Source organism: Mustela nigripes, chromosome 3 (assembly GCF_022355385.1).
Source record: "Mustela nigripes isolate SB6536 chromosome 3, MUSNIG.SB6536, whole genome shotgun sequence".
NCBI classification, from domain to species: domain Eukaryota; kingdom Metazoa; phylum Chordata; class Mammalia; order Carnivora; family Mustelidae; genus Mustela; species Mustela nigripes.
In genome coordinates, this window is record NC_081559.1 from 8929418 (window position 1) to 8948131 (window position 18714).

General features: G+C 43.3%; 1 protein-coding gene across 6 annotated transcripts in view; it reads right to left on the bottom strand.

Annotated features, from left to right (window-relative positions):
• The window catches only part of ANKRD44 (ankyrin repeat domain 44), a 312430-nt gene that overhangs the window by 19940 nt on the left and 273776 nt on the right, over positions 1-18714 (bottom strand). For all 6 annotated transcript variants that reach the window (XM_059393119.1, XM_059393120.1, XM_059393117.1 and 3 more), the window contains exons 18-22: positions 11631-11832; positions 7400-7487; positions 6259-6376; positions 4725-4941; positions 1428-1515 (exon numbers count right to left, since the gene is read on the bottom strand). In XM_059393119.1, the coding sequence (XP_059249102.1) occupies positions 1428-1515; positions 4725-4941; positions 6259-6376; positions 7400-7487; positions 11631-11832 (713 nt within the window). The remainder of the gene's footprint in view (positions 1-1427; positions 1516-4724; positions 4942-6258; positions 6377-7399; positions 7488-11630; positions 11833-18714) is intronic.

The window sequence follows — 18714 nt, forward strand, 5'->3', positions numbered from 1 at the left end:
TGTTCTCTCAAGGGTTCTGGATGAGTGGATGCAGCCATAAGCCAGGTAACATATGGTCTCCCTCCAACTAGAATGAAGATCCGACATCGTCTCCTGTGAACTAGAGACTGAGACCCAAAGAGACAATGGTAGCTGAGAATAACTTGCAACATCACCTTTGCCCAAACCTCTTGGTTGACCAGAGGTTGATCAAAGTGGGGAGGAAGAACTGCCAACTGATCCCACATGAACCTACTCAGTAGGCTGGGCACCACTGATCCTGGGAAACAACATCAGCAAAATACCCCTTACCTTTCAGGTTTCATGTTCTTGTAAATGTTCCATCTTCCCGGAGGTCAGACCATCTAGTTAACTCATGAATAATTACCAAGTGATATGGGTGATGGCCCCATTCCTCTGAGACCTCAAATAAGGCCAGACACGTAACCCTAGTAATCAGGTATTCTTACTCCTTCTCTTCCCTGTTTCCTGTGATTTTGTGGAAACTTCCGGTTTTCTGCCTCACTCTGCAGTTCTCTGATCTCTTGCAAGTGGAAACTGTCTGCTTCATGAAGTGTAAAATAAAGTTGGTATCACTTGAAATGTCTTCTTTAATCATCTGAACAGTTCTAATGGCACACATACTGGAACCCCAGCATTTCTTCAGAACCCCTACATCCTGGAAGGAGTTTACTGCACACCACTTATGCAAGGGATCATGTTAGATTTTTGGGGGGTACCAAAGTGACAAAGACATGGTTCCTTCAGGTTTAAAATCACCCCTACCCTTTACTCCTTACTTTCTTTATTCATCCGCTTTATGCCTGCAGTATCTTTCAATCAAATGATCAGCGGCACGTGAAGCCCGCAGACAATGCAAAGATGAAGCAGGCCCCAGAAGCCCATGTTCCCCCAGGCCTACCACGAAAGTCTGCCCTGAAGTCACTGTACACGCTCAACGATGGTTCATGCCATGAGGTGGCAGAAAAAAGTGCATTTATCGATAAAGAACTTATAACGCAGGAAGAATGGAGAATTACAATATACAAAAAGTCTTCCTGGCATAAAATGTCTTCTAATCATCCATAGGTATATTGCTGTTAATCCCAACTTGTGTTTAGAATTTGGTACACAAATGTGTGTCATCTCTGGAGAGCTCCCCACCTGGGGCGCAATGTGTCTCTTAATCACCCAGAACCCTTCATGTAGTTTCTCTCAGGTACCATGTGACCTGCCTGGGAACCTGGGCACTCCACAAAAAGCTCCTGGAAAATCATTAATGCTCAGGACCACACTCTGCTATCAGACCCATTTGCCTTTAGCTGCAAAGTGGAATACATTGGTCTTACCTATAGTGTAAAAGCCTGTCCCTTCCCAGAGAAGCAACCTCTCTGTATATAGTTAAAAGGATTAAGGCAACACCATCAAGTCCCAGCATTTCTACTTACATTGCACAGTGCAGTGGAGTGAAGGGATTACCGATAAATTTGCGAAAACATTTTTGCTCCAGAAGTACCTCTATACAGTTTTCATTACCTGCAAGGAATCAACAGAATTTAGAGAGCTTCTAAGAAAGAAATTTTGTTCAACACAGTCTATTTTTGTTGCTGTTGTTAAGTACTGAATTCTGGCTTATGAATTTCCCTGAATTGGCTGAATAGTCATTCTCCACGGAATAAACAAAATGCCACAATGTCATTAATTATGTTCACAGGTGTTCGGAGACATAATGAAACAGGGAAGGCCATATGTTCTAGAGGAGAGAAAGAGAGAAAGAAGGGACCTCATTTGCAAGTAGAATAGATTCGAGGTCCTTCTCAGCTCTCAGGAGAGAGATGCCTGGCATAGGTATGCCTCAGTTTGCCCATGTTTGCAACAGGAAATTCTCCTTTCTCCCACTTCCAATTCTGCAACCTAATTCAGGAAAGAAGATGCGACTGATAGAAAACCGTATTTGAGGCAATGCTGGTGAAAGGGCTTTGACTATAAAATACAATGGAAGGGTTTAAAATGGCACCAGGACCAATTCCTGGCAAACAGAATGCACCCAATAAGTATTTTTTTTAATAAGCAGATTAATGAGTGTGAGGGATTATTTTCAACAAAAGGACAATATTTTCTAAATCAACCGATTTTGAGTTGAGTAAGGCCCCAGTTCTGTCTTCTTACTTGTTATATGACTTAGGCAACCCACTTGGATCTGGGAATCTCAGTTTCTCATGTCACAGGATCATGGAGTTTTTGGTTGATAAAAGACCTAACTATGGTTGGTGAGACAATGTGCCTTGAGCAAGAGGAGCAAGAAGGCGATGCTGTTTGGCTTTGGAATACAGACTATTGTCCTGAACCTCTTCTTAGCTGAATTTAGTGCTAAATTAGAGTTCACTTATGATCTATCCCAGAATTATGTAGATTGGATAATTTTAAGTGCTAAAATACAAGTCCCACCTTTCTTGAACCTGTAGAGAAGAAAGCTGAAACTGCTTTTAGGAGGATGGAGAGGCATATGAAGTAATGAATATAAAATCCCCTAACTTTATTCAAGTTACACTGTTTAGCTTTCCAACTACATCCAGCCCTCACTCAAATAGTCCCAAACACTTCAACCCCTCTAGGAGTATGAATCCCTCCCCAAAGGACCTCTCTTAGGGCAGCACCTAAACCTACCATTCCTTGGAGACCATTATGAATCCTAACCTAAGGTCTATGTAGGGAGGACTGGGGACGCTTGCACAAACGTCAATATTCAAAGTGCTCAGTGGAAGGGGTCTGGGAAGATGGGAGCTTGAGCCCTAGATCTAGAAGACTGTACTGGAAAGGAGATTGCTTGGGAAAGGACAGATCCTCCTTCCCTGTGTGCACCTGCAGTGGCCTAAGAACAGAGAGACCTGCTCTCCCCACCCCACCTGGCTCTGCGGGAGAGGATGTGGACTGTAATCAGCACTCTTAATGTGTCTTCCCCTTCCGGTAGGTTTTCTAGTGCTAGAGAGCTCTCACAGCTTGACTCAGATGGTGGTTAGGGAGCTCTCATCCATCAGTAAGTGGAAAAAAAATAACCTGCCAACGGCTGAACAGGAGAAAACTTGCTCCCACTGAAACAAGGAGGACTATAATGAAGGTCTGACGTCAATATATGAGAGCGCCCCAAACCCTTTTTGGTCCCAATAATCAGAGTTTCTGAGTGAAAATTTTAATAGAAGAATTGAAAATGTAAAAATAAAATTATAGAAACCAAATAAGAAGTATTTGGGAAATTATCCACATAAAATGGGGGGGGGGGGAGAGTTTCTTAAACAAGATTGGAAACCTTTGTGCAATAAAAGAAAAAATTTGACAGATTTAACTAATAAAAGTTCAAAACCTCTGCATAGAAAAGGGTTTCATAAACAAGGAACAAAGACACATGATAGACAGAGAGAAAACATTTGCAGCATATATAACAAGTGGAGGGTTCCTATTTCTAAGACAAGGTACTTCTACAAACATATGAGAAATGATGAACTCAATAGGAAAAAAATGGGCAACAGATGAAAAAAGCATGTACAGAAGAGGAAAATGAAATTCAAATACATAAATAAATATACTATAAGAGAAATGCAATTTGAAATAATGAGGTGCCTGTTTCTTGTCCTTCAAATTGACAAAAATTTTAAAAAAGATGATATTGTCTTGAGCTGGGAAAGGCTTAAGAAAGTAGCAAGTTTTATATTACTGATGGAGTAATACACTTTTATACTCTTTTTGAAAAGCAATATGGTGTAATTCACTAAAATTAAAAAACATACATGCTCTCTTACTAATAATTTCACTTTTGGAAACTTAACTGACAGAATTTCTGGTACTGTAATACGAACACACACACTGAAGCATGGTTTGTAATCAGGAAAAACCTGAAACCAATCTGAATGCTCATCAGCAAGGATCTGGTATGAATAAACAATAAATTCTGGTATACACACTCACATGTATGTCTACGTATCCTGCTGCAACAACCATGAAAAAGACCCACGGATACTGATATATATCAATCTGTGAGAATATCTCCAGTAGAAACTTGCGTAAATAGTAACAAAAAGAAAGTTATCTAATATTTGTGACATGATTCTAGTTTTCAAAAATAGATGCATATACAATTTGTATTTATTTATTGTTCTCAAAGGAAAATTATGAAAGATACCTACCGAATTACATTAGAAGGTAAATTTGGAAATGGAGACAACTTTAGGCACTTCTGTATTTCCAATATGTTCCAATTAGTATGCATTTTCTTTTTTTACTCAAATACGTGAAATGAGAAATTTAAAATCTCCCAAACAACAAGTGCAATTAAATAAACAGGGGGTATCGGACATAAAAAGAAATGCCAAAAAAAAAAAAAATCATGTGTATACTAGTTGGCAACTGTAACAGATTATTACATCATATTTGTTTGTTTGTTTTTAGCTGTATTATTTTAATTCCTTGTAGGCGCTCTCCTTTACCCAGGTAAACTAAAAACCCTGATTAAAATTAGTTACTTCACCTCACTGGAGGTTCTGAGTGCGAGTTACATGTTGGTGATTGACAAAAATAGGGCATCATGGTGGTCATGAAGGGAAGAGCTCAAAAAAGAAAAAAGGTATCACAGGTTCAGAAAGATCGGAAACCATGGTTTAGGACGTTACAGTACATTCTCACCTCCGCTGAGACCACAGCCATGCCAGGTAGGGAATCTACTGGAATCAGTCAAAGGGCAACGCACTCACCATTGTAACAAGCCCAGTGCAGCGGCGTGTAGCCTTGGTTGTCTTTGAAAGAACAGTCCTCCTCGGACAGCGCCATCTGGAGCAGCTCGCTCAGCCACGTGGCATGGCCACGAGCAGCCGCGTAGTGCAGCGGGGTCCTCCCTCTGGAGTCTTTACACAGAATCGACACTTCTTGCTCCAGCAGCATTTGCACACACTCCTCGTGGCCTGTCATAATCTGATGCATCGCAATGAAAAACACAAGACACATCTCAGAAGGGCAGAGACGCAGGAAGCAAGGCGGTGACTATATGAGGCTCGGCTCCCAGTGAGCGGACAGACGCCTGGGCCTTATCGGAGATAGGTCAGAGGACAGAGGGGGACAATCCCAGCAAGATTCATGACAGAGAAGTCTGCAAACACACCAGCATCTTAGCAACATCTCTAGACTCTCTGAACAATAACTTGAAGGGTCTCAAGCTAGAGCGGAAGATCCCGGCTTTTCGAATCAGGAAGGTACAGGTGGAGCCCCGGCTTCCCGCTTGTGAACCCTGGGCACGTCGATCTGCCTGTCTGTGCCTCACTTCCTCTACCTGTAAGCGGGAACAGCAACAATGACTCACAGGTTGTAACGAGACAGTAAAGTCTCCCAGCCTGTGCTCCGCCCACAGGAAGTCGTCAACCGTGATTATGACATTGACCACTTAGTGTTTGTCTTTTCATTCATCACAGTGTTCGGCACCATTCCCAAGCAGCAACTTTATGATTTCTGTTTTTGTTTCATTTAGTTTGGCATGTTTTAGAAAGATTTCAGCAGATATGTATGGAGAATCATCCACAGTATACATAATTCCGGTGGCGAATGGGCCAACATTTGCAACAATTAGAAATAGCATGGCCACTGAAAACTAGGTAATCATCAGAATAAATTACACCTCCTGCACACAATGGGAGATTAGAATAACGGGGCAGAAAAACATTTAGTGACATGGAAAAAGGTCCCTGATTTACTTTGAGAAAAAAACCAGGTTCCAAATAGCATCTTCAGTATTCTCTCTTTTTAAATTCAAAACAAACCCTATCCAGCAAAAAAGACAGGTGATACATACACCGAAATGTAGTTATCTCCAGGGGGTAAGATTACTGGTGATTGTGACTTTCTTCTTTGAGCCTTTTTTTTTTTTTTTTTTTTGCAAATTTTCTAGGATGTGTGCATAATCACAAACCAGAACCAATCCCACCAACAGCGGGTGTTCGTGTATCCATTATCACAATCTAACATGAACTCTGAAAAGCAGGACCTAGGAGCAGCTGTTATTTTACCTTTGCAGAAGGTTTTGTGATCTCTTTTTTTCTTTCTTTCTTTGTCATCTCTGTACTCAATGTGGGTCTTCAACCCGTGACCCGGAGATCAAGAGTTGCATGTTCTACCAACTGGCTGAGATTAATTACTTATCTTAGGGAACAACCTTTTTACTAAAGCTTCATATGGGGGAAAAAGAGGAAACGGTCTCACTGCAAAATTACTTCACTAAAGCCGAGGAAAGGCACGTACCCCTCTGTGTAAAGCTGTGCAGCCCATGAGGTCAACAGCATCTACATTGGCTTCCTTTTCAAGTAACAGTGAAACAGCATCAATGTGTCCGTACGCCACCGCAAGCATCAGCGGGGTTCTAGGCAGAGAAATCAACCAGGCAGGAAGATCAGGGAAAGCGAACAAACAAAAACCCATCCCTTACTTCCAGAAGGAGGACCCATCTCTCTTCTCTTTCTCTCTCCTCTTAACAATTGCTTAATATTTTGAGTGTCCCCAGTTCACTCCACACTGCATGGAGAAAGCTATCCCCATCCCTGCTCTGTAAAGGCCGCCTGGAATGGTGTTGGGGTCCAGGTGGAACAGGGGAACGTTCCTTCTCAAACTGCTCATGTTAATCCCATCATTTTCAAAACTGCCTGGTATTCTCCAAATAATCACTGAGCAGGGGGCGTGTCTACACAGGAGGCTCTCTTGCTCCTATCATCTTAGTTCTACTTTCATAGCTTCTACCTTGAACGTCTGCTTAAGACTTTAGTTCATCAAAGCTTCCTTGCCGTGAAGAAAAGCCTGACAAGTCCAGAGGGAAAAAAACAGTGTCGGGACCCGGGAGGTGAGCTTTTCGTTTTAACTCTGACTCTAATTCATGCATCTGGGGTGAGTCATTCCATGCTTTGTTTTTGGCGCCGCATTTCCCGAAGACTGGGTGGGGGGATGGGCTAACAGATGGAAAATACTTTGGAAAAACAAACTCAGAAATGATAAAAATATGAAGTTTTTTTTTAATGATAGAGATAACCTCTTGAGGTCTGTCCTACTGTCATCATTAGTTTAAAAAATGGGAATGCGCAGCTTCAGAAGAGGGTAAAAACGGATACGAAGAAGAAACAAATGAAAGCAGGGCCAGGACTCACGGCCGCAGACATGAAAGGTTGGCTCCTTGTCATCGAGATACACCCCTCTCCACGCTCTCCTTGGCTGCACGCTCCGGCGCTCCAGCGCAAAGCCCCCTCATTGTTCTAGGGCTCTCAACTATGAATTTCCCCCAAACATGCAGCTCAGACTAGAACTCAGCGTCCACCCGCCTCGCTGTCTAACAAACATGACCCATGACCCGTTGGGACAGAACCGCCACCCCCAGGCCCGGATGAAGAACACTCACTGTCCTTTGGCGTCTTTCACGTCAATGGCTTCTGGGTTGTCTGCAATTTCTAGTAAGAGCCGCAAACACAGTGTGTGACCGTTAATTACTGAAAAAGAAAAGAGCGGACATTCGTCTTAACAGACCAGCACCACACATACCCTTCCAAAGCCAAGTTTATCTGGACTTCAGGTTAGTCGTTTCAGTGGCCGCTGCCAGCGCTCCCCCGGCTCGCCGGCAGGTGGCGCCCCAGCGTCTGTCACTCGGTTCTTCCGGCCCGTCCTTCCCATCAGGCACTTCGGTCCTCCCCCAGCTTCTTCCTGTTCCTGTTCCGAGAGTTTGTTCCGGAAAACCAATGTCCTCTCTTACGTGCTCGTGTGGGACTGGTGGCCTCTCCCGAATGTGCGGCTGTTCGTCGTGTTCCCCCAAGAGAGTCACCCAATTCCTTATAACCCCGTGTCCAGCCTGCCTCCCGCCCTTTTTAAGAAGAAGGAATGGAGAAGGGGCGCAGGAGAGGAGGGAAGGGGGCAGCAGAGGAGCGGAGGAAGGGAGACGCGGGACGGGTCCCGCCGTCTTTCCCTCCCAGTGGCTTCACGTGTGGAGGCCGACGTGGAAGCAGTGGTGCGGACTGGGGACGGGCGACGCGCACGAAGCTTCCCACCGGGCCGGGGTACGCAGCTCTCGGCTCGGCCCTCCTGGACTGGCCAGCGGCTCGCAGGAGACTCACCGATGTGCCCCCGCAGCTGCCGGACAGCTCTGCCCACGAGCTCCGCCAACTACAACCCATGGTTTCGCTGCCTCCCGGGGGCTCGCATGGCTGCCACCTCCCGTCCCCTCTGTCTGTCCCTGGCTGAGCTGTGACTCCAGGGCCCGCCTCACCCCTTCCCAGGCGCTGCCCCACCTCTCTCGCCCCTTCCCTCCCTGGTGGGGCTGCCCGTAGGCAGGAAAGCAGGCCCTAATGTTAGCCTTGACCAGCTGGGGTCAAGTACAAGGTTGTGGGGGCGCCTGGGTGGCTCAGTGGGTTAAGCCTCTGCCTTCGGCTCAGGTCATGATCTCAGGGTCCTGGGATCGAGCCCCACATTAAGCTCTCTGCTCAGCGGGGAGCCTGCCTCCTCCTCTCTCTCTGCCTGCCTCTCTGCCTACCTGTGATCTCTGTTAAATAAATAAATAAATAAATATTTATTTATTTATTTATTTATTTATTAAAAAAATGCAAGGTTGTACTACTGGGCGCACCAATCGAGATGCTACTTTGGGGAGTGGCGGTGTCTCCAGGGCAGGGAAGCGAGCCTCCCAGGATGATGACCCGCTGGGCTAAGGTATTTCCTCCAGCTTGATGAATGGAACGCACAGCCTTACAGAAAACATGGCTTTCCACTGAGGGAGTAGGACGCGAACAAATATGCTTAAAATTCCCAACGTGACCTTCTCTCCTTTCTGAACAATGCGAACATCATAAAGCGCACTGCTTTGACCCCACAATGGCTGTGGAGAGGGAAGGGAACAGCCGCAGCTATATTTGGCTGATGAAGGTTATTCTAAGAGCTGTGTTTTACATTTTTTTTGATTGCCCGCCAGTCGTGAGAGTAACTGAACGACATGTCTTCCAGGGACAATGCACATTAGAACGAGTTCACAGTCATCGACACAACCAAATGAACGGCAGGAATAATGCCCACACTGTGGAGACCAGGGCACTCAGCTCGTTCAGCAGTGTCCCGGTTATGTGTCTCAGGAGGATCTGTTGTGAACCGGGGTACAGGCAACACGCTGCTGTTGCTGCTGTTTTGTTTTTCCGTTTGAAAAATTACACTAAATCTATTGCCACTGGTAAAATATGCAAGAATTCAATGGATGCTTAAAAGGACATGATGGACAGAGGACTGAGAGCTGAATAGCACAGACAGTGGGGCCATGAGAATGCAGGTCTGGTGTGTTTTCATGGATTTCTCTTCCCATATCAATTTGATATTCTTGAAATACTCATAATCATAATAGTTCCAAAGACGTTTGGTTTTTGGCTACACAGAAAAAGAGAAGAAAATCATCTAGGAATGCTGGAGAACAAACCCATTTCTAAGGGGGTTTTTGTTTTGTTTTGTTGTTTTGTGGGCAGGGTGTAGGGTTCCGAAGTAGTAGGCTCTGGAACTTAGCTCATAGCCCTCAGGTAATTTTCATTCCTCTCTACTATAAAAGTGTAGCAACACTAGAATTCTCATTCGCTTCCCACACACGTTTTCCCCTAGTTGCCTTCTAGCAAAAAGACGCTAGCATCTCCTTGGGCTGCACACTCCAGCTTTGTCTCAGACCAGCCTGGTCTCTCCCTGGCGTGAGTGACCCGGTCTCTCCCTGGCATGAGTGACAGCCCTTTCTCATGTTGCTCACAGGCCACAACTGCCACTGCAACTCTCTGTGCCAAAACTCTACTCTCCATCCCGGCTTCGGGCCCTCCCGGTACTCCCAGGATTTGAAACAATTAAACTGCCTCTCAAATTGGAAAAGGTTCTGGAAGCGCAAGCTAAAGCTTCTGCACAGCAGACATTTTGTGGAAAATAGAGTCCAAGGACAGTCCAAGCGTCTCTAATGAATGTCGTGAGGGAAATCCAAGAGGAGTGAGTCATCTTGACCACCAGGGGGCTCCATTGGCCCACAACCCGTGTCACGGTGGCAAATGAACGACAATGATCATCCTTCATTGTTTCCCGGTTTACAAGGACAATGTTCCACCATGGAAATAGGCCTTTTGTAACTGGCAGGAAATACTGTACATTGTAGCTAAAGGAGAATGTTTGCCATAATAATATACAATTAATCTTTAGGGAGAACTAAATTTGAATTTCATAATAATACCAAGCATGCCCTAAACACCAAACTTCACAATGATACTTCACAATAATATCAAGAATACCAAAGCACAAAGTGTGATGGGAAATGAGAATTTATAGTTTAACCTTACTAACCATTACTGACCTCATGGCTCAAGTTTTTTCCAGGAATAATCATTTCCAGGTAAGTAGGCAACACTATGTTTTTTCAATCTCTATATTGCTTTTCTTCAGTGGTTTGGAAATTCAAAGATATATATGGAAATAGTTTCACAAGACCTAACTTTTTTTTCCAAGTAACAAGAATCAATTAACAAGTCTTTTCGAAAAACTGTCTCTGCTCCTTTGTTTCCCAATCCACCCATTATTCCATGGTCTGAATAAGATAGTTATTTCTCTTTGTGAGACAGGATCTACCATCCTGATCAAAGGCTGATATCATTGAATTCCTGACCCAAAAGGAATTCATGCCTTCGCTGAGCTACAGATTCTCCCACGTTACCTTTATATCTGTGTAAACATCCAGAATGTCTTGACGGAATTTTATTTTATGTCTACTGGAGAAAAGTCCCAGAAAAGGCAAACTACTTACTTTTTGATAAATACATATACTTTTAAGAGTCTCTATTTTTACACATGATGCATCAAGAATCAGCAGCAGAGCAAAAGCTAAGAGGCATCATTTAGACTAGCAGAATGATGTACCGATTAGATTGCTGTCTGATGACATTTTATGAAATAGCTGTAAAAAAATTGTTGATTTTTTGCTATAAAATGCTGTGTGATTTAGTCTTTGCAACTCATTTGAAGATCACATGACACCCTGCTTCCAGTTTAGGAAGTTTTGGGATAGCCACCGGTCAAAATTCTGAACTCTCTTCTGAGTTAAGAAGGCAAGATAGGGTGTGGAGGATTTTTAGGGCAGTGTTTCTAGTATCTTCCTTTATATGATACCATAATGCTGGATCTATGTCATCATACATTTGTCCAAATTCACAGAAGGGAGAGCACCAAGAACGGACCCGAAGGTACACTGAAGACTTTGGATGATTAGGATGGGTCCCTGGAGGTTTAGCAATTGTAAGGAATGAAACACTCTGGGGAGGGCTACTGGTAATGGGGAAGTCCGCGCATGTGTGTGGGTGGGCGGTGGAGGGACACAGGAAATCTATAGAACATCTCTGTGCCTTCCTCTCGGTTTTGCTGTGAACCTAAAACTGTTCCAAAAGAAGAAGGCTAGAGCCTCTCTGGCTGGAAAACACTAATCCTCTTCAAGTGGATCCTCTTCAAGTGGGCCAAAAGCATTCTGGAAGAGTGTAGGCAGAGTTAATCTAGACAGAAAACTGAAATTTCATTAAAGCGGGGATGAAAGGAAATGCTGTCATCCTTTTCCTTCGACTTGCAACCGGACTCCTGACAGGACCCACCTGAGGCATGGAGTGGGGTTCTTTTGGTTACATTGTCTTTCACAAAGATGGACGCGCCCTGATTGATAAGTGCTTCCACACACTCTGTGTGTCCCTTAAAGGCAGCCAGGTCCAGAGCGGTGCGGCCTTTCTCATCCCTGATGTCCAGGTCCACCAACGACTGCAGAAGGACTTCCAAGGCTTGGTGGTGCCCGTTGTAGGCCTGCAAGGAAGAAACTGACCGCTGAAATGCTCGCTCACCCCAAATCCCACAACCACCCACGTCGGGGCCGAAGCCTCCTGGGTCACCGCTGGAGACCGCTCCAAGGAGCACACCAGAAAGATGCTGGGGATAATTATTGAAACAGACAAACCAGAACGTCAGACTGAAAAATTATAATGCATAAGCCTCAGGCTACATATGAATTTCTGCAAGTTCTTTCTTGTTTGTGAAATAATATGTTCCAGAGGTACTAAATGTATTCTTGTATTTGTATCTACCCATCTAATAATCTAACACAGACTAGCAGCTGAATGAATTAATATAATCTTCTATCGGTTCAGTCCCAAACATACTGACACAACCAGAATATTTTGGGGGGAGACTTCTCTGTTAAACCTAGAGGGGAGAAAATCATTAAAGACTATGTGACTTGATAATTTATCAGAAGCATAGAGATCTGTTACAGTCTAACATTTTAATTTCTAAGCAGGGAGACCCCGGGCAAGTTTTTTAATTTCACTTAGAGTTTGTTTTCTCATCTATAAAATGAGAGCAATAAAAGCTGCCTCCCAGGAAAGATAAAAAGAGATAAATTCATAAGGTTTTCCGTAATATCTTGCGCACAGTGGATGCTTCCTCCTTTCTCCTTTACTTCTCCCACTGATTATCGTGAAAACACAGACACAATCATGGAAATACATTCCCGTGTACCAGCAGCAAGTTCAGGCCTATGATGAGGTCCTATGCTATGTTAGGTCAAGAGGCTTCCCACTACCAAGACACAAAATTGAAAGATTGAGTTAATTTGCATTAAGTCTGTAAAGTTAAAAAATGTATGTGCACATACAGGGCAAAGGACATCGGAAATAAAAGAAAGAAGAAAGATAAGGATGGGGGGGCCTAAGGAGGGAGAAGGAGGGAAAGAAGGAGACACAGAGAAGACCTGCTCCCAGTGTGCTCGCCAGCCAGGGGCCCCTCTTCTGTCGGCTGCACTTTTCCCTTCCCCGCTGCAGCGGTGACTCAAGGCACAGCATGTTTGAAAAGAAGCTTAGCACAGACAAAAGAACAGTATCTCTCATGCACAAAAAAACTTACGAACCATTTCAAAACTTAGGAAAATGTACAAAAGGGCATGAAAAGCTCACAATAAGAAATAGGAAAGGCCAATGAACATATGGAGGAAACACGTACATTTTTTAAGGTGCTATTTTTCAACTACCAGACTGACAGTGATTACGTTTGGTCACATCCAGTACTAGTTAAGACATGGTAAAATAAAAGCAGGGGCCTGGGGGCACCTGGGTGGCTCAGATGGTTAAGTCTCTGCCTTCAGCTCAGGTCATGATTTCAGCGTCCTGGGATCGAGCCCCACATCAGGCTCTCTGCTCAACGGTGAGCCTGCTTCCCTCTCTCTCTCTGACTGCTTGTGATCTCTCTCTCTCTCTCTCTGCCTGCTTGTGATCTCTCTCTCTCTCTCTGTCAAATAAATAAATAAAATCTTTAAAAAAAAAAAAGCAGGGGCATGGGGTGGCTCAGTCAGTTAAGCATCTGCCTTGGGCTCAGGTCATGATCCCAGGGTCCTGGGATGAAGCCGCCTTGGTCTCCCTGTTCCTTCTACCTACCCCCTACTCCCTGCTCACGTGCTCTCTCTTTCAAATAAATAAATAAAATCCAAAAAAAAAAAAAAAAAAGACATGGTGAAAAAAGCAATCTATGCTCTGTTGCTGGTGTATGCTATGACGTTTGCAGAGAGTGATTTGGCAAAATCTATCAAAACCTTTTTGAAAAACTAAGTCGCAGACAGTATGTATAACATGACCTCATTATATAAAAAGCAAATACACCCAGATATATACCTATCTATATCTATGTATATTTCTGTATTCATACGAAATTTCAGAATATAAAAGAAGGTGGGTTATGGACATTGGGGAGGGTAGGTGCTATGGTGAGTGTTGTGAAGTGTGTAAGCCTGACGATTCACAGACCTGTACCCCTGGGGCTAATAATACATTATATGTTAATAAAAAAATTTAATAAAAAAATTAACTGTTAATGGCGGCTACCTCTAGAAATGGAAAATAAAGTCACGAATATATGGACTTGTTTTATTTTACTTTTTTAAAAAATCATTTGAATTTTTACCCTAAGTATATGTTAACAACAATTATATCCAAAACTAAATATAAAAAAATCCATAGAATTTAAGAGTCCTGATAGGAATGGTTTGAATACTTTCTCTTGACATTATTTTTGTGAATGATTACGGTTATTATATATTATGTAGTAAACATATACGTTACCTATAATATGATGTATAACAACTCACAGGCTGGTGAATCTCAAATTTATTTCCCATTCGTAACATCTCCTTTTACTTCTAGACTTGTATATTCAACTGCCTTTTGATATTTCCACTTAAAGATATGCCTCTCAAGCTTAACATGTCCCTAACCAAATTCTCAATTTCCTTCCTCAAACTTGGTCCATCTGCAGCCTCTTCCGACTCAGGAAGTGGCAAGGCTACGCTTGTTGCTGCCCAGGCCCCGCACTCTGGAGTCGTCTGTATCTTCCCTCTTGAGCTCAGAGTCGTAGCCTTATACGAGGGCTCTGGGACACTAGGGCAAGGAGGTGTTGAAAATAGCCTTGGGCTCCCCATGCTAGCTGTGCCAGGCCCTGTACAGGGGTGTGTTGCTGAGTAAGCACACAGAGGTGTCTCCAGGTTCTCAGGCCCCAAGCAGGAAAACATCTACCTCTGCATCCCTGTTCTAATTCACACAGGTGTAGCACACAGCCTCACACAGCCCTCAACGCGCCATCATCTCTACTCCTTCTTTGAAATGTATCCAGAATCGACCCAGTTCTCATCATAGCGCCATCCTCTTTTGCTGGCACTATGGCGAGAGCCTTCCTTTCCATCTTCTCCCAGTGCCACCTTTTACTCATTCAGCCTCCAGGTGAGAGCTCTTAAAACTCAAGTGGGACATATCAGCCCTTGATGAAAACTAGTCAGTGGCTTCTTACCTCCTTGATAATAAAATCCAAAACCATTGAGCTCTTAGGATTAGGCCTCCTTCAACCCTGATCGTCAGCACGCTGCCTCACCCACTCTGTGCAACCACACCAACCCCCAACCCCTTCTCCTACCCCATGGTTAAATACATGCATTTCCTCCTCCTGGCTACCACAGCTTTTTTCTTTCCTTTCTTTTGCTTTTCTTTTCTTTTCCTTCATTTCTCCTTTCTTTGTTCCTTCCTTCCTTTTTTTAAAGTTTATTTATTTATTTATTTATTTATTTATTTAGTAAGTTCTGCACCCAGTGTGGGGCTCTAACTCATGACTCCAAGATCAAGAGTCTCATGCTTGTCCGACTGGGCCAGCCAGGTGCCCTGTATCTGTACTTTCTATTACCTGTCTGAAAAGCTCTTCAAATGCTCTCCTGGTACTTCTGCTTCAAATAGCACCTTCTCTGGAGGTTCTCCAGAGCCAAAAAACAGCCCTCCGCCCTCCACCTCAGCGTACACTCTCGTCCCGACTTATCCTGCTTTATTTTATCTTTATAGAACTTATTACCACTTGAGATCTGCTACTCATCTGTTGGTTTGCTTATTACTTCTGGTTGAAGGCACTTCATGTGTATTTCTCACTGCTGTCCCCTAATCACGCCTGGCATGGGCACCAGGTGGGTACAGACACTTGATTATTTGGTGATTAATGACTTAATGGAATGGCCGTTATTATCATTTCTTAGTATTAGTAGTAGAAATATAGATACACATTTTAGACATATATCTATATATTTTAAAGATTTTATTGATTTATTTGTCATAGAAAGAGAGAGGGAGAACACAAGCAGGCAGAGGCAGAGGGAGAAGCAGGCTCCCCACTGAGCAAGGAGCCCGATGCGGGACTCGATCCCAGAACCCTGGGATCATGACCTGAGCCAAAGGCAGCGGCTTAACCAACTGAGCCACCCAGGCGTACCTAGACATAGATTTTTTAAGTAGCAGCTATTTACCTACCCAAACATTCTTTTTATCAATGAAAACAAAACAAAACAAGCACCGTTAATTAATTTAGGCAAGATCACCTATTAGGTGACCATGTTCAAATTTGAAACCCAGAATCTGTGACCACTAAAATCTAGGCTGTTGGGCAATGTCTTATAATTTTCCCAGTGATTTCACTTAAGTGACTTTTAAACATAATATCTTTGTCTCCAACAAATATTGAATCAAAAACCTAGACCCCCTCCCTCCCACCTAGAAGGAGGCTTAACACAGAGATAAAGTGACTTGAACAGAAGTAGGAGGCAAAAAGGTATACATTGGGGATAACTTTTAGACTACCGTTCTTCTACTACACAAACTGCCCTCCTTGATACAGGAAAACAAATTCCTCTATGTCCACCTTTCTGATCTACGCTTGTTGTGCAAACCGTAACTGTAAGATTATAAGCCTTCAGTGTGACCTAAAATTTGCAGCAATAGCTAAATCTACTGAGCCTTCCCTGTGTGTCGGGCAGTCCTGGACATGAGACACCTCATTTAATTGCCACAACAACCCATAATTTGGATACTAGTGTTATCCCCACTTTACTGACCAGGACACAGAAGGGCAGAGACATCACCTAGACTTTCCATGGTCACTCAGCCTTACATGGGGGCACTGACGTTCCAAGCCAGACCAATCAGACCCCAGAGCCTGACTGTGGGCTAATCATGAGCGCCTACAGAAAGGGCACAAGACCAAAAGGAATATGTCCCTTTACCTCTTGACTGTACGAAATTTCAAACCTGTACAACGAGAAGAGGCGAATGTAATGAATTTCTACATACCCACCCCCCAGTTTCGGCCATTATCAACTGACCATAGGTGATCTGAAGCCACTTGGGAGGACCTATCCTCCGGTAAAAAGCAGTGGTGCTAGGGGGGTCTACATCAGGGTGTAAATCAGTCTATCTCACTTCCCTCTGGCTTATCTGTGACTTATTTGAAAACTGACTTTGCAAAAAACGCTTCTCATTTTAAAGTGTCATGGCAGCAACAGATTGAGCGGATGTGGAAATCCTGACTTCACACCAAAGGGAAATGAATTCCCTGGAGAGAGCAGCAGGGTCTAGATGTCCTCTGCAAATGCTGGTTCCTTCGGTGCCAGTGACTACTGTGACCAAGACAGTCAACATGTTCATTTCCATCAGTATAACTTAGCCTAGGAAAATAGAATCAGCAACTCATAAATGGCATGTGTACCTACAAAACATGATGGCTAACATGTTCAGATTTTAAAAAGAGAAGACACGGGAACGAGAAATGGACGTAGGAAGGAAGGCAGTGGGAAGGAATGAGCTCTGCTCTGAACAGCAGAGTCATGTTACAAGGCACTTAAGTTAGGTGCTAAACTTGTCCCTACATTTTCTCCTTTAATCCTCACCACAAAAAATACATCCATCAGCCTGTGTTAAATTTAGAGGCTTAATTTAAAAAAAAAAAAAAAAAAAAGGGTGACCCTGCTGGTGATTAGGAAAGCTTCACAATTCTATCCTTTCTTTTCTTCTATATCAGGCACTTGAAAGTCTCTTAAAGACAGAATGGTTGAAAGACCAGGTTTACTCATAGAGTTCCTTTCATTTCTCACCCCTGGTCTAGCTTGAATTTTAGCATGCAAAAGCATGACCCCACAGAATTGAAGACATAAAGCTATGTGCACTCAACTTTAAGGGCAATTTAAGGGAAATAATGAAAGTAACTTTGATTAGACAAGAACTTTCACTTACTGCCACACTTTAGAGCTCAACCCTGTAGACAAAGGACCATGCGATATGAAATGCTAGTTAGGGTTCAATGCATGATTCTGTCTTTGGACAGGTATATGGTTCTTGGAGTATACACCAAAGTATACAGTGACGCTTTAAACTCTTTGAGGAGGCTCAGGTAGGCAGGAAAGGAGACCTTTCTCATGTCAGCAGTACATGATGAAAATTGCCCTATTTCTCTTTCTATTTCCATTCTAAACTAGCTAATTAAAAGGTAGTTTCACCAATAATTTAGGAAATAATGAAATGAGGAGGTAATCATAGAGAAGAACAAACATGTTCGTTCAGAAAGCAGGGAATAGTCTGGCTTTCAATAGTCAAGCCAGTTTAAACCTTCACAGAGGTAAGCAATCAAATATTTTAACTTTGCTTTCCTGAAAAATCTTTCTTTAAAAAATATATTGTTAGGTAACTTAAATGTGTCTTAAATACAATTAATTCTTTGAACTTTTCAGATAGGAATGGAGGCTATGAGGAGAAAGAATCTGGGATAAAGAATCTGGGATCTCTACAGAGTCCACCAAACAATGGGTCCATCCAGAATCTTGACAGCTGGATCCTTTCATTTGCATAACCTTGCTTCTTGATTTAATTTTTTCAAGTGGAGGAAATGTTTATGAAATTTGCTGGGTTGATAACCCTGGAGACTTGGATCACTCAGCCAGGAAATGGTAACTCAAGGCAGGTCAGGTTTGGGGGCATCTGGTTCTATTTCATTCCTAGAATTCATCCATGGAAGAAATAATGTGCTTTGGGTTTTTATCAAGCTAATTGCCACCAGGGCCCCTGGAGAGGGTGACAGGCATACTTGCAGGGTTCTTGAAGCAAATAATAATTTTTTAAAAGGCTTTAGCACTTAGAGGGCAAGAATAACATAGTTTTAGAATTAACCCACTGCTATCAGCCTGGTCAAAGTCATCGCCATCATCAAGATCAACATCAACATCACTTCCTGGTTGTCCGGCTTCTGTGTTTGTTCCCTCATGATGTAAACTCAACACAGAAGCTTAAGTGATCCTTTCAAACAGAAGTCATCTCATATCATCTGTCTCCTCAAATTCCTCCA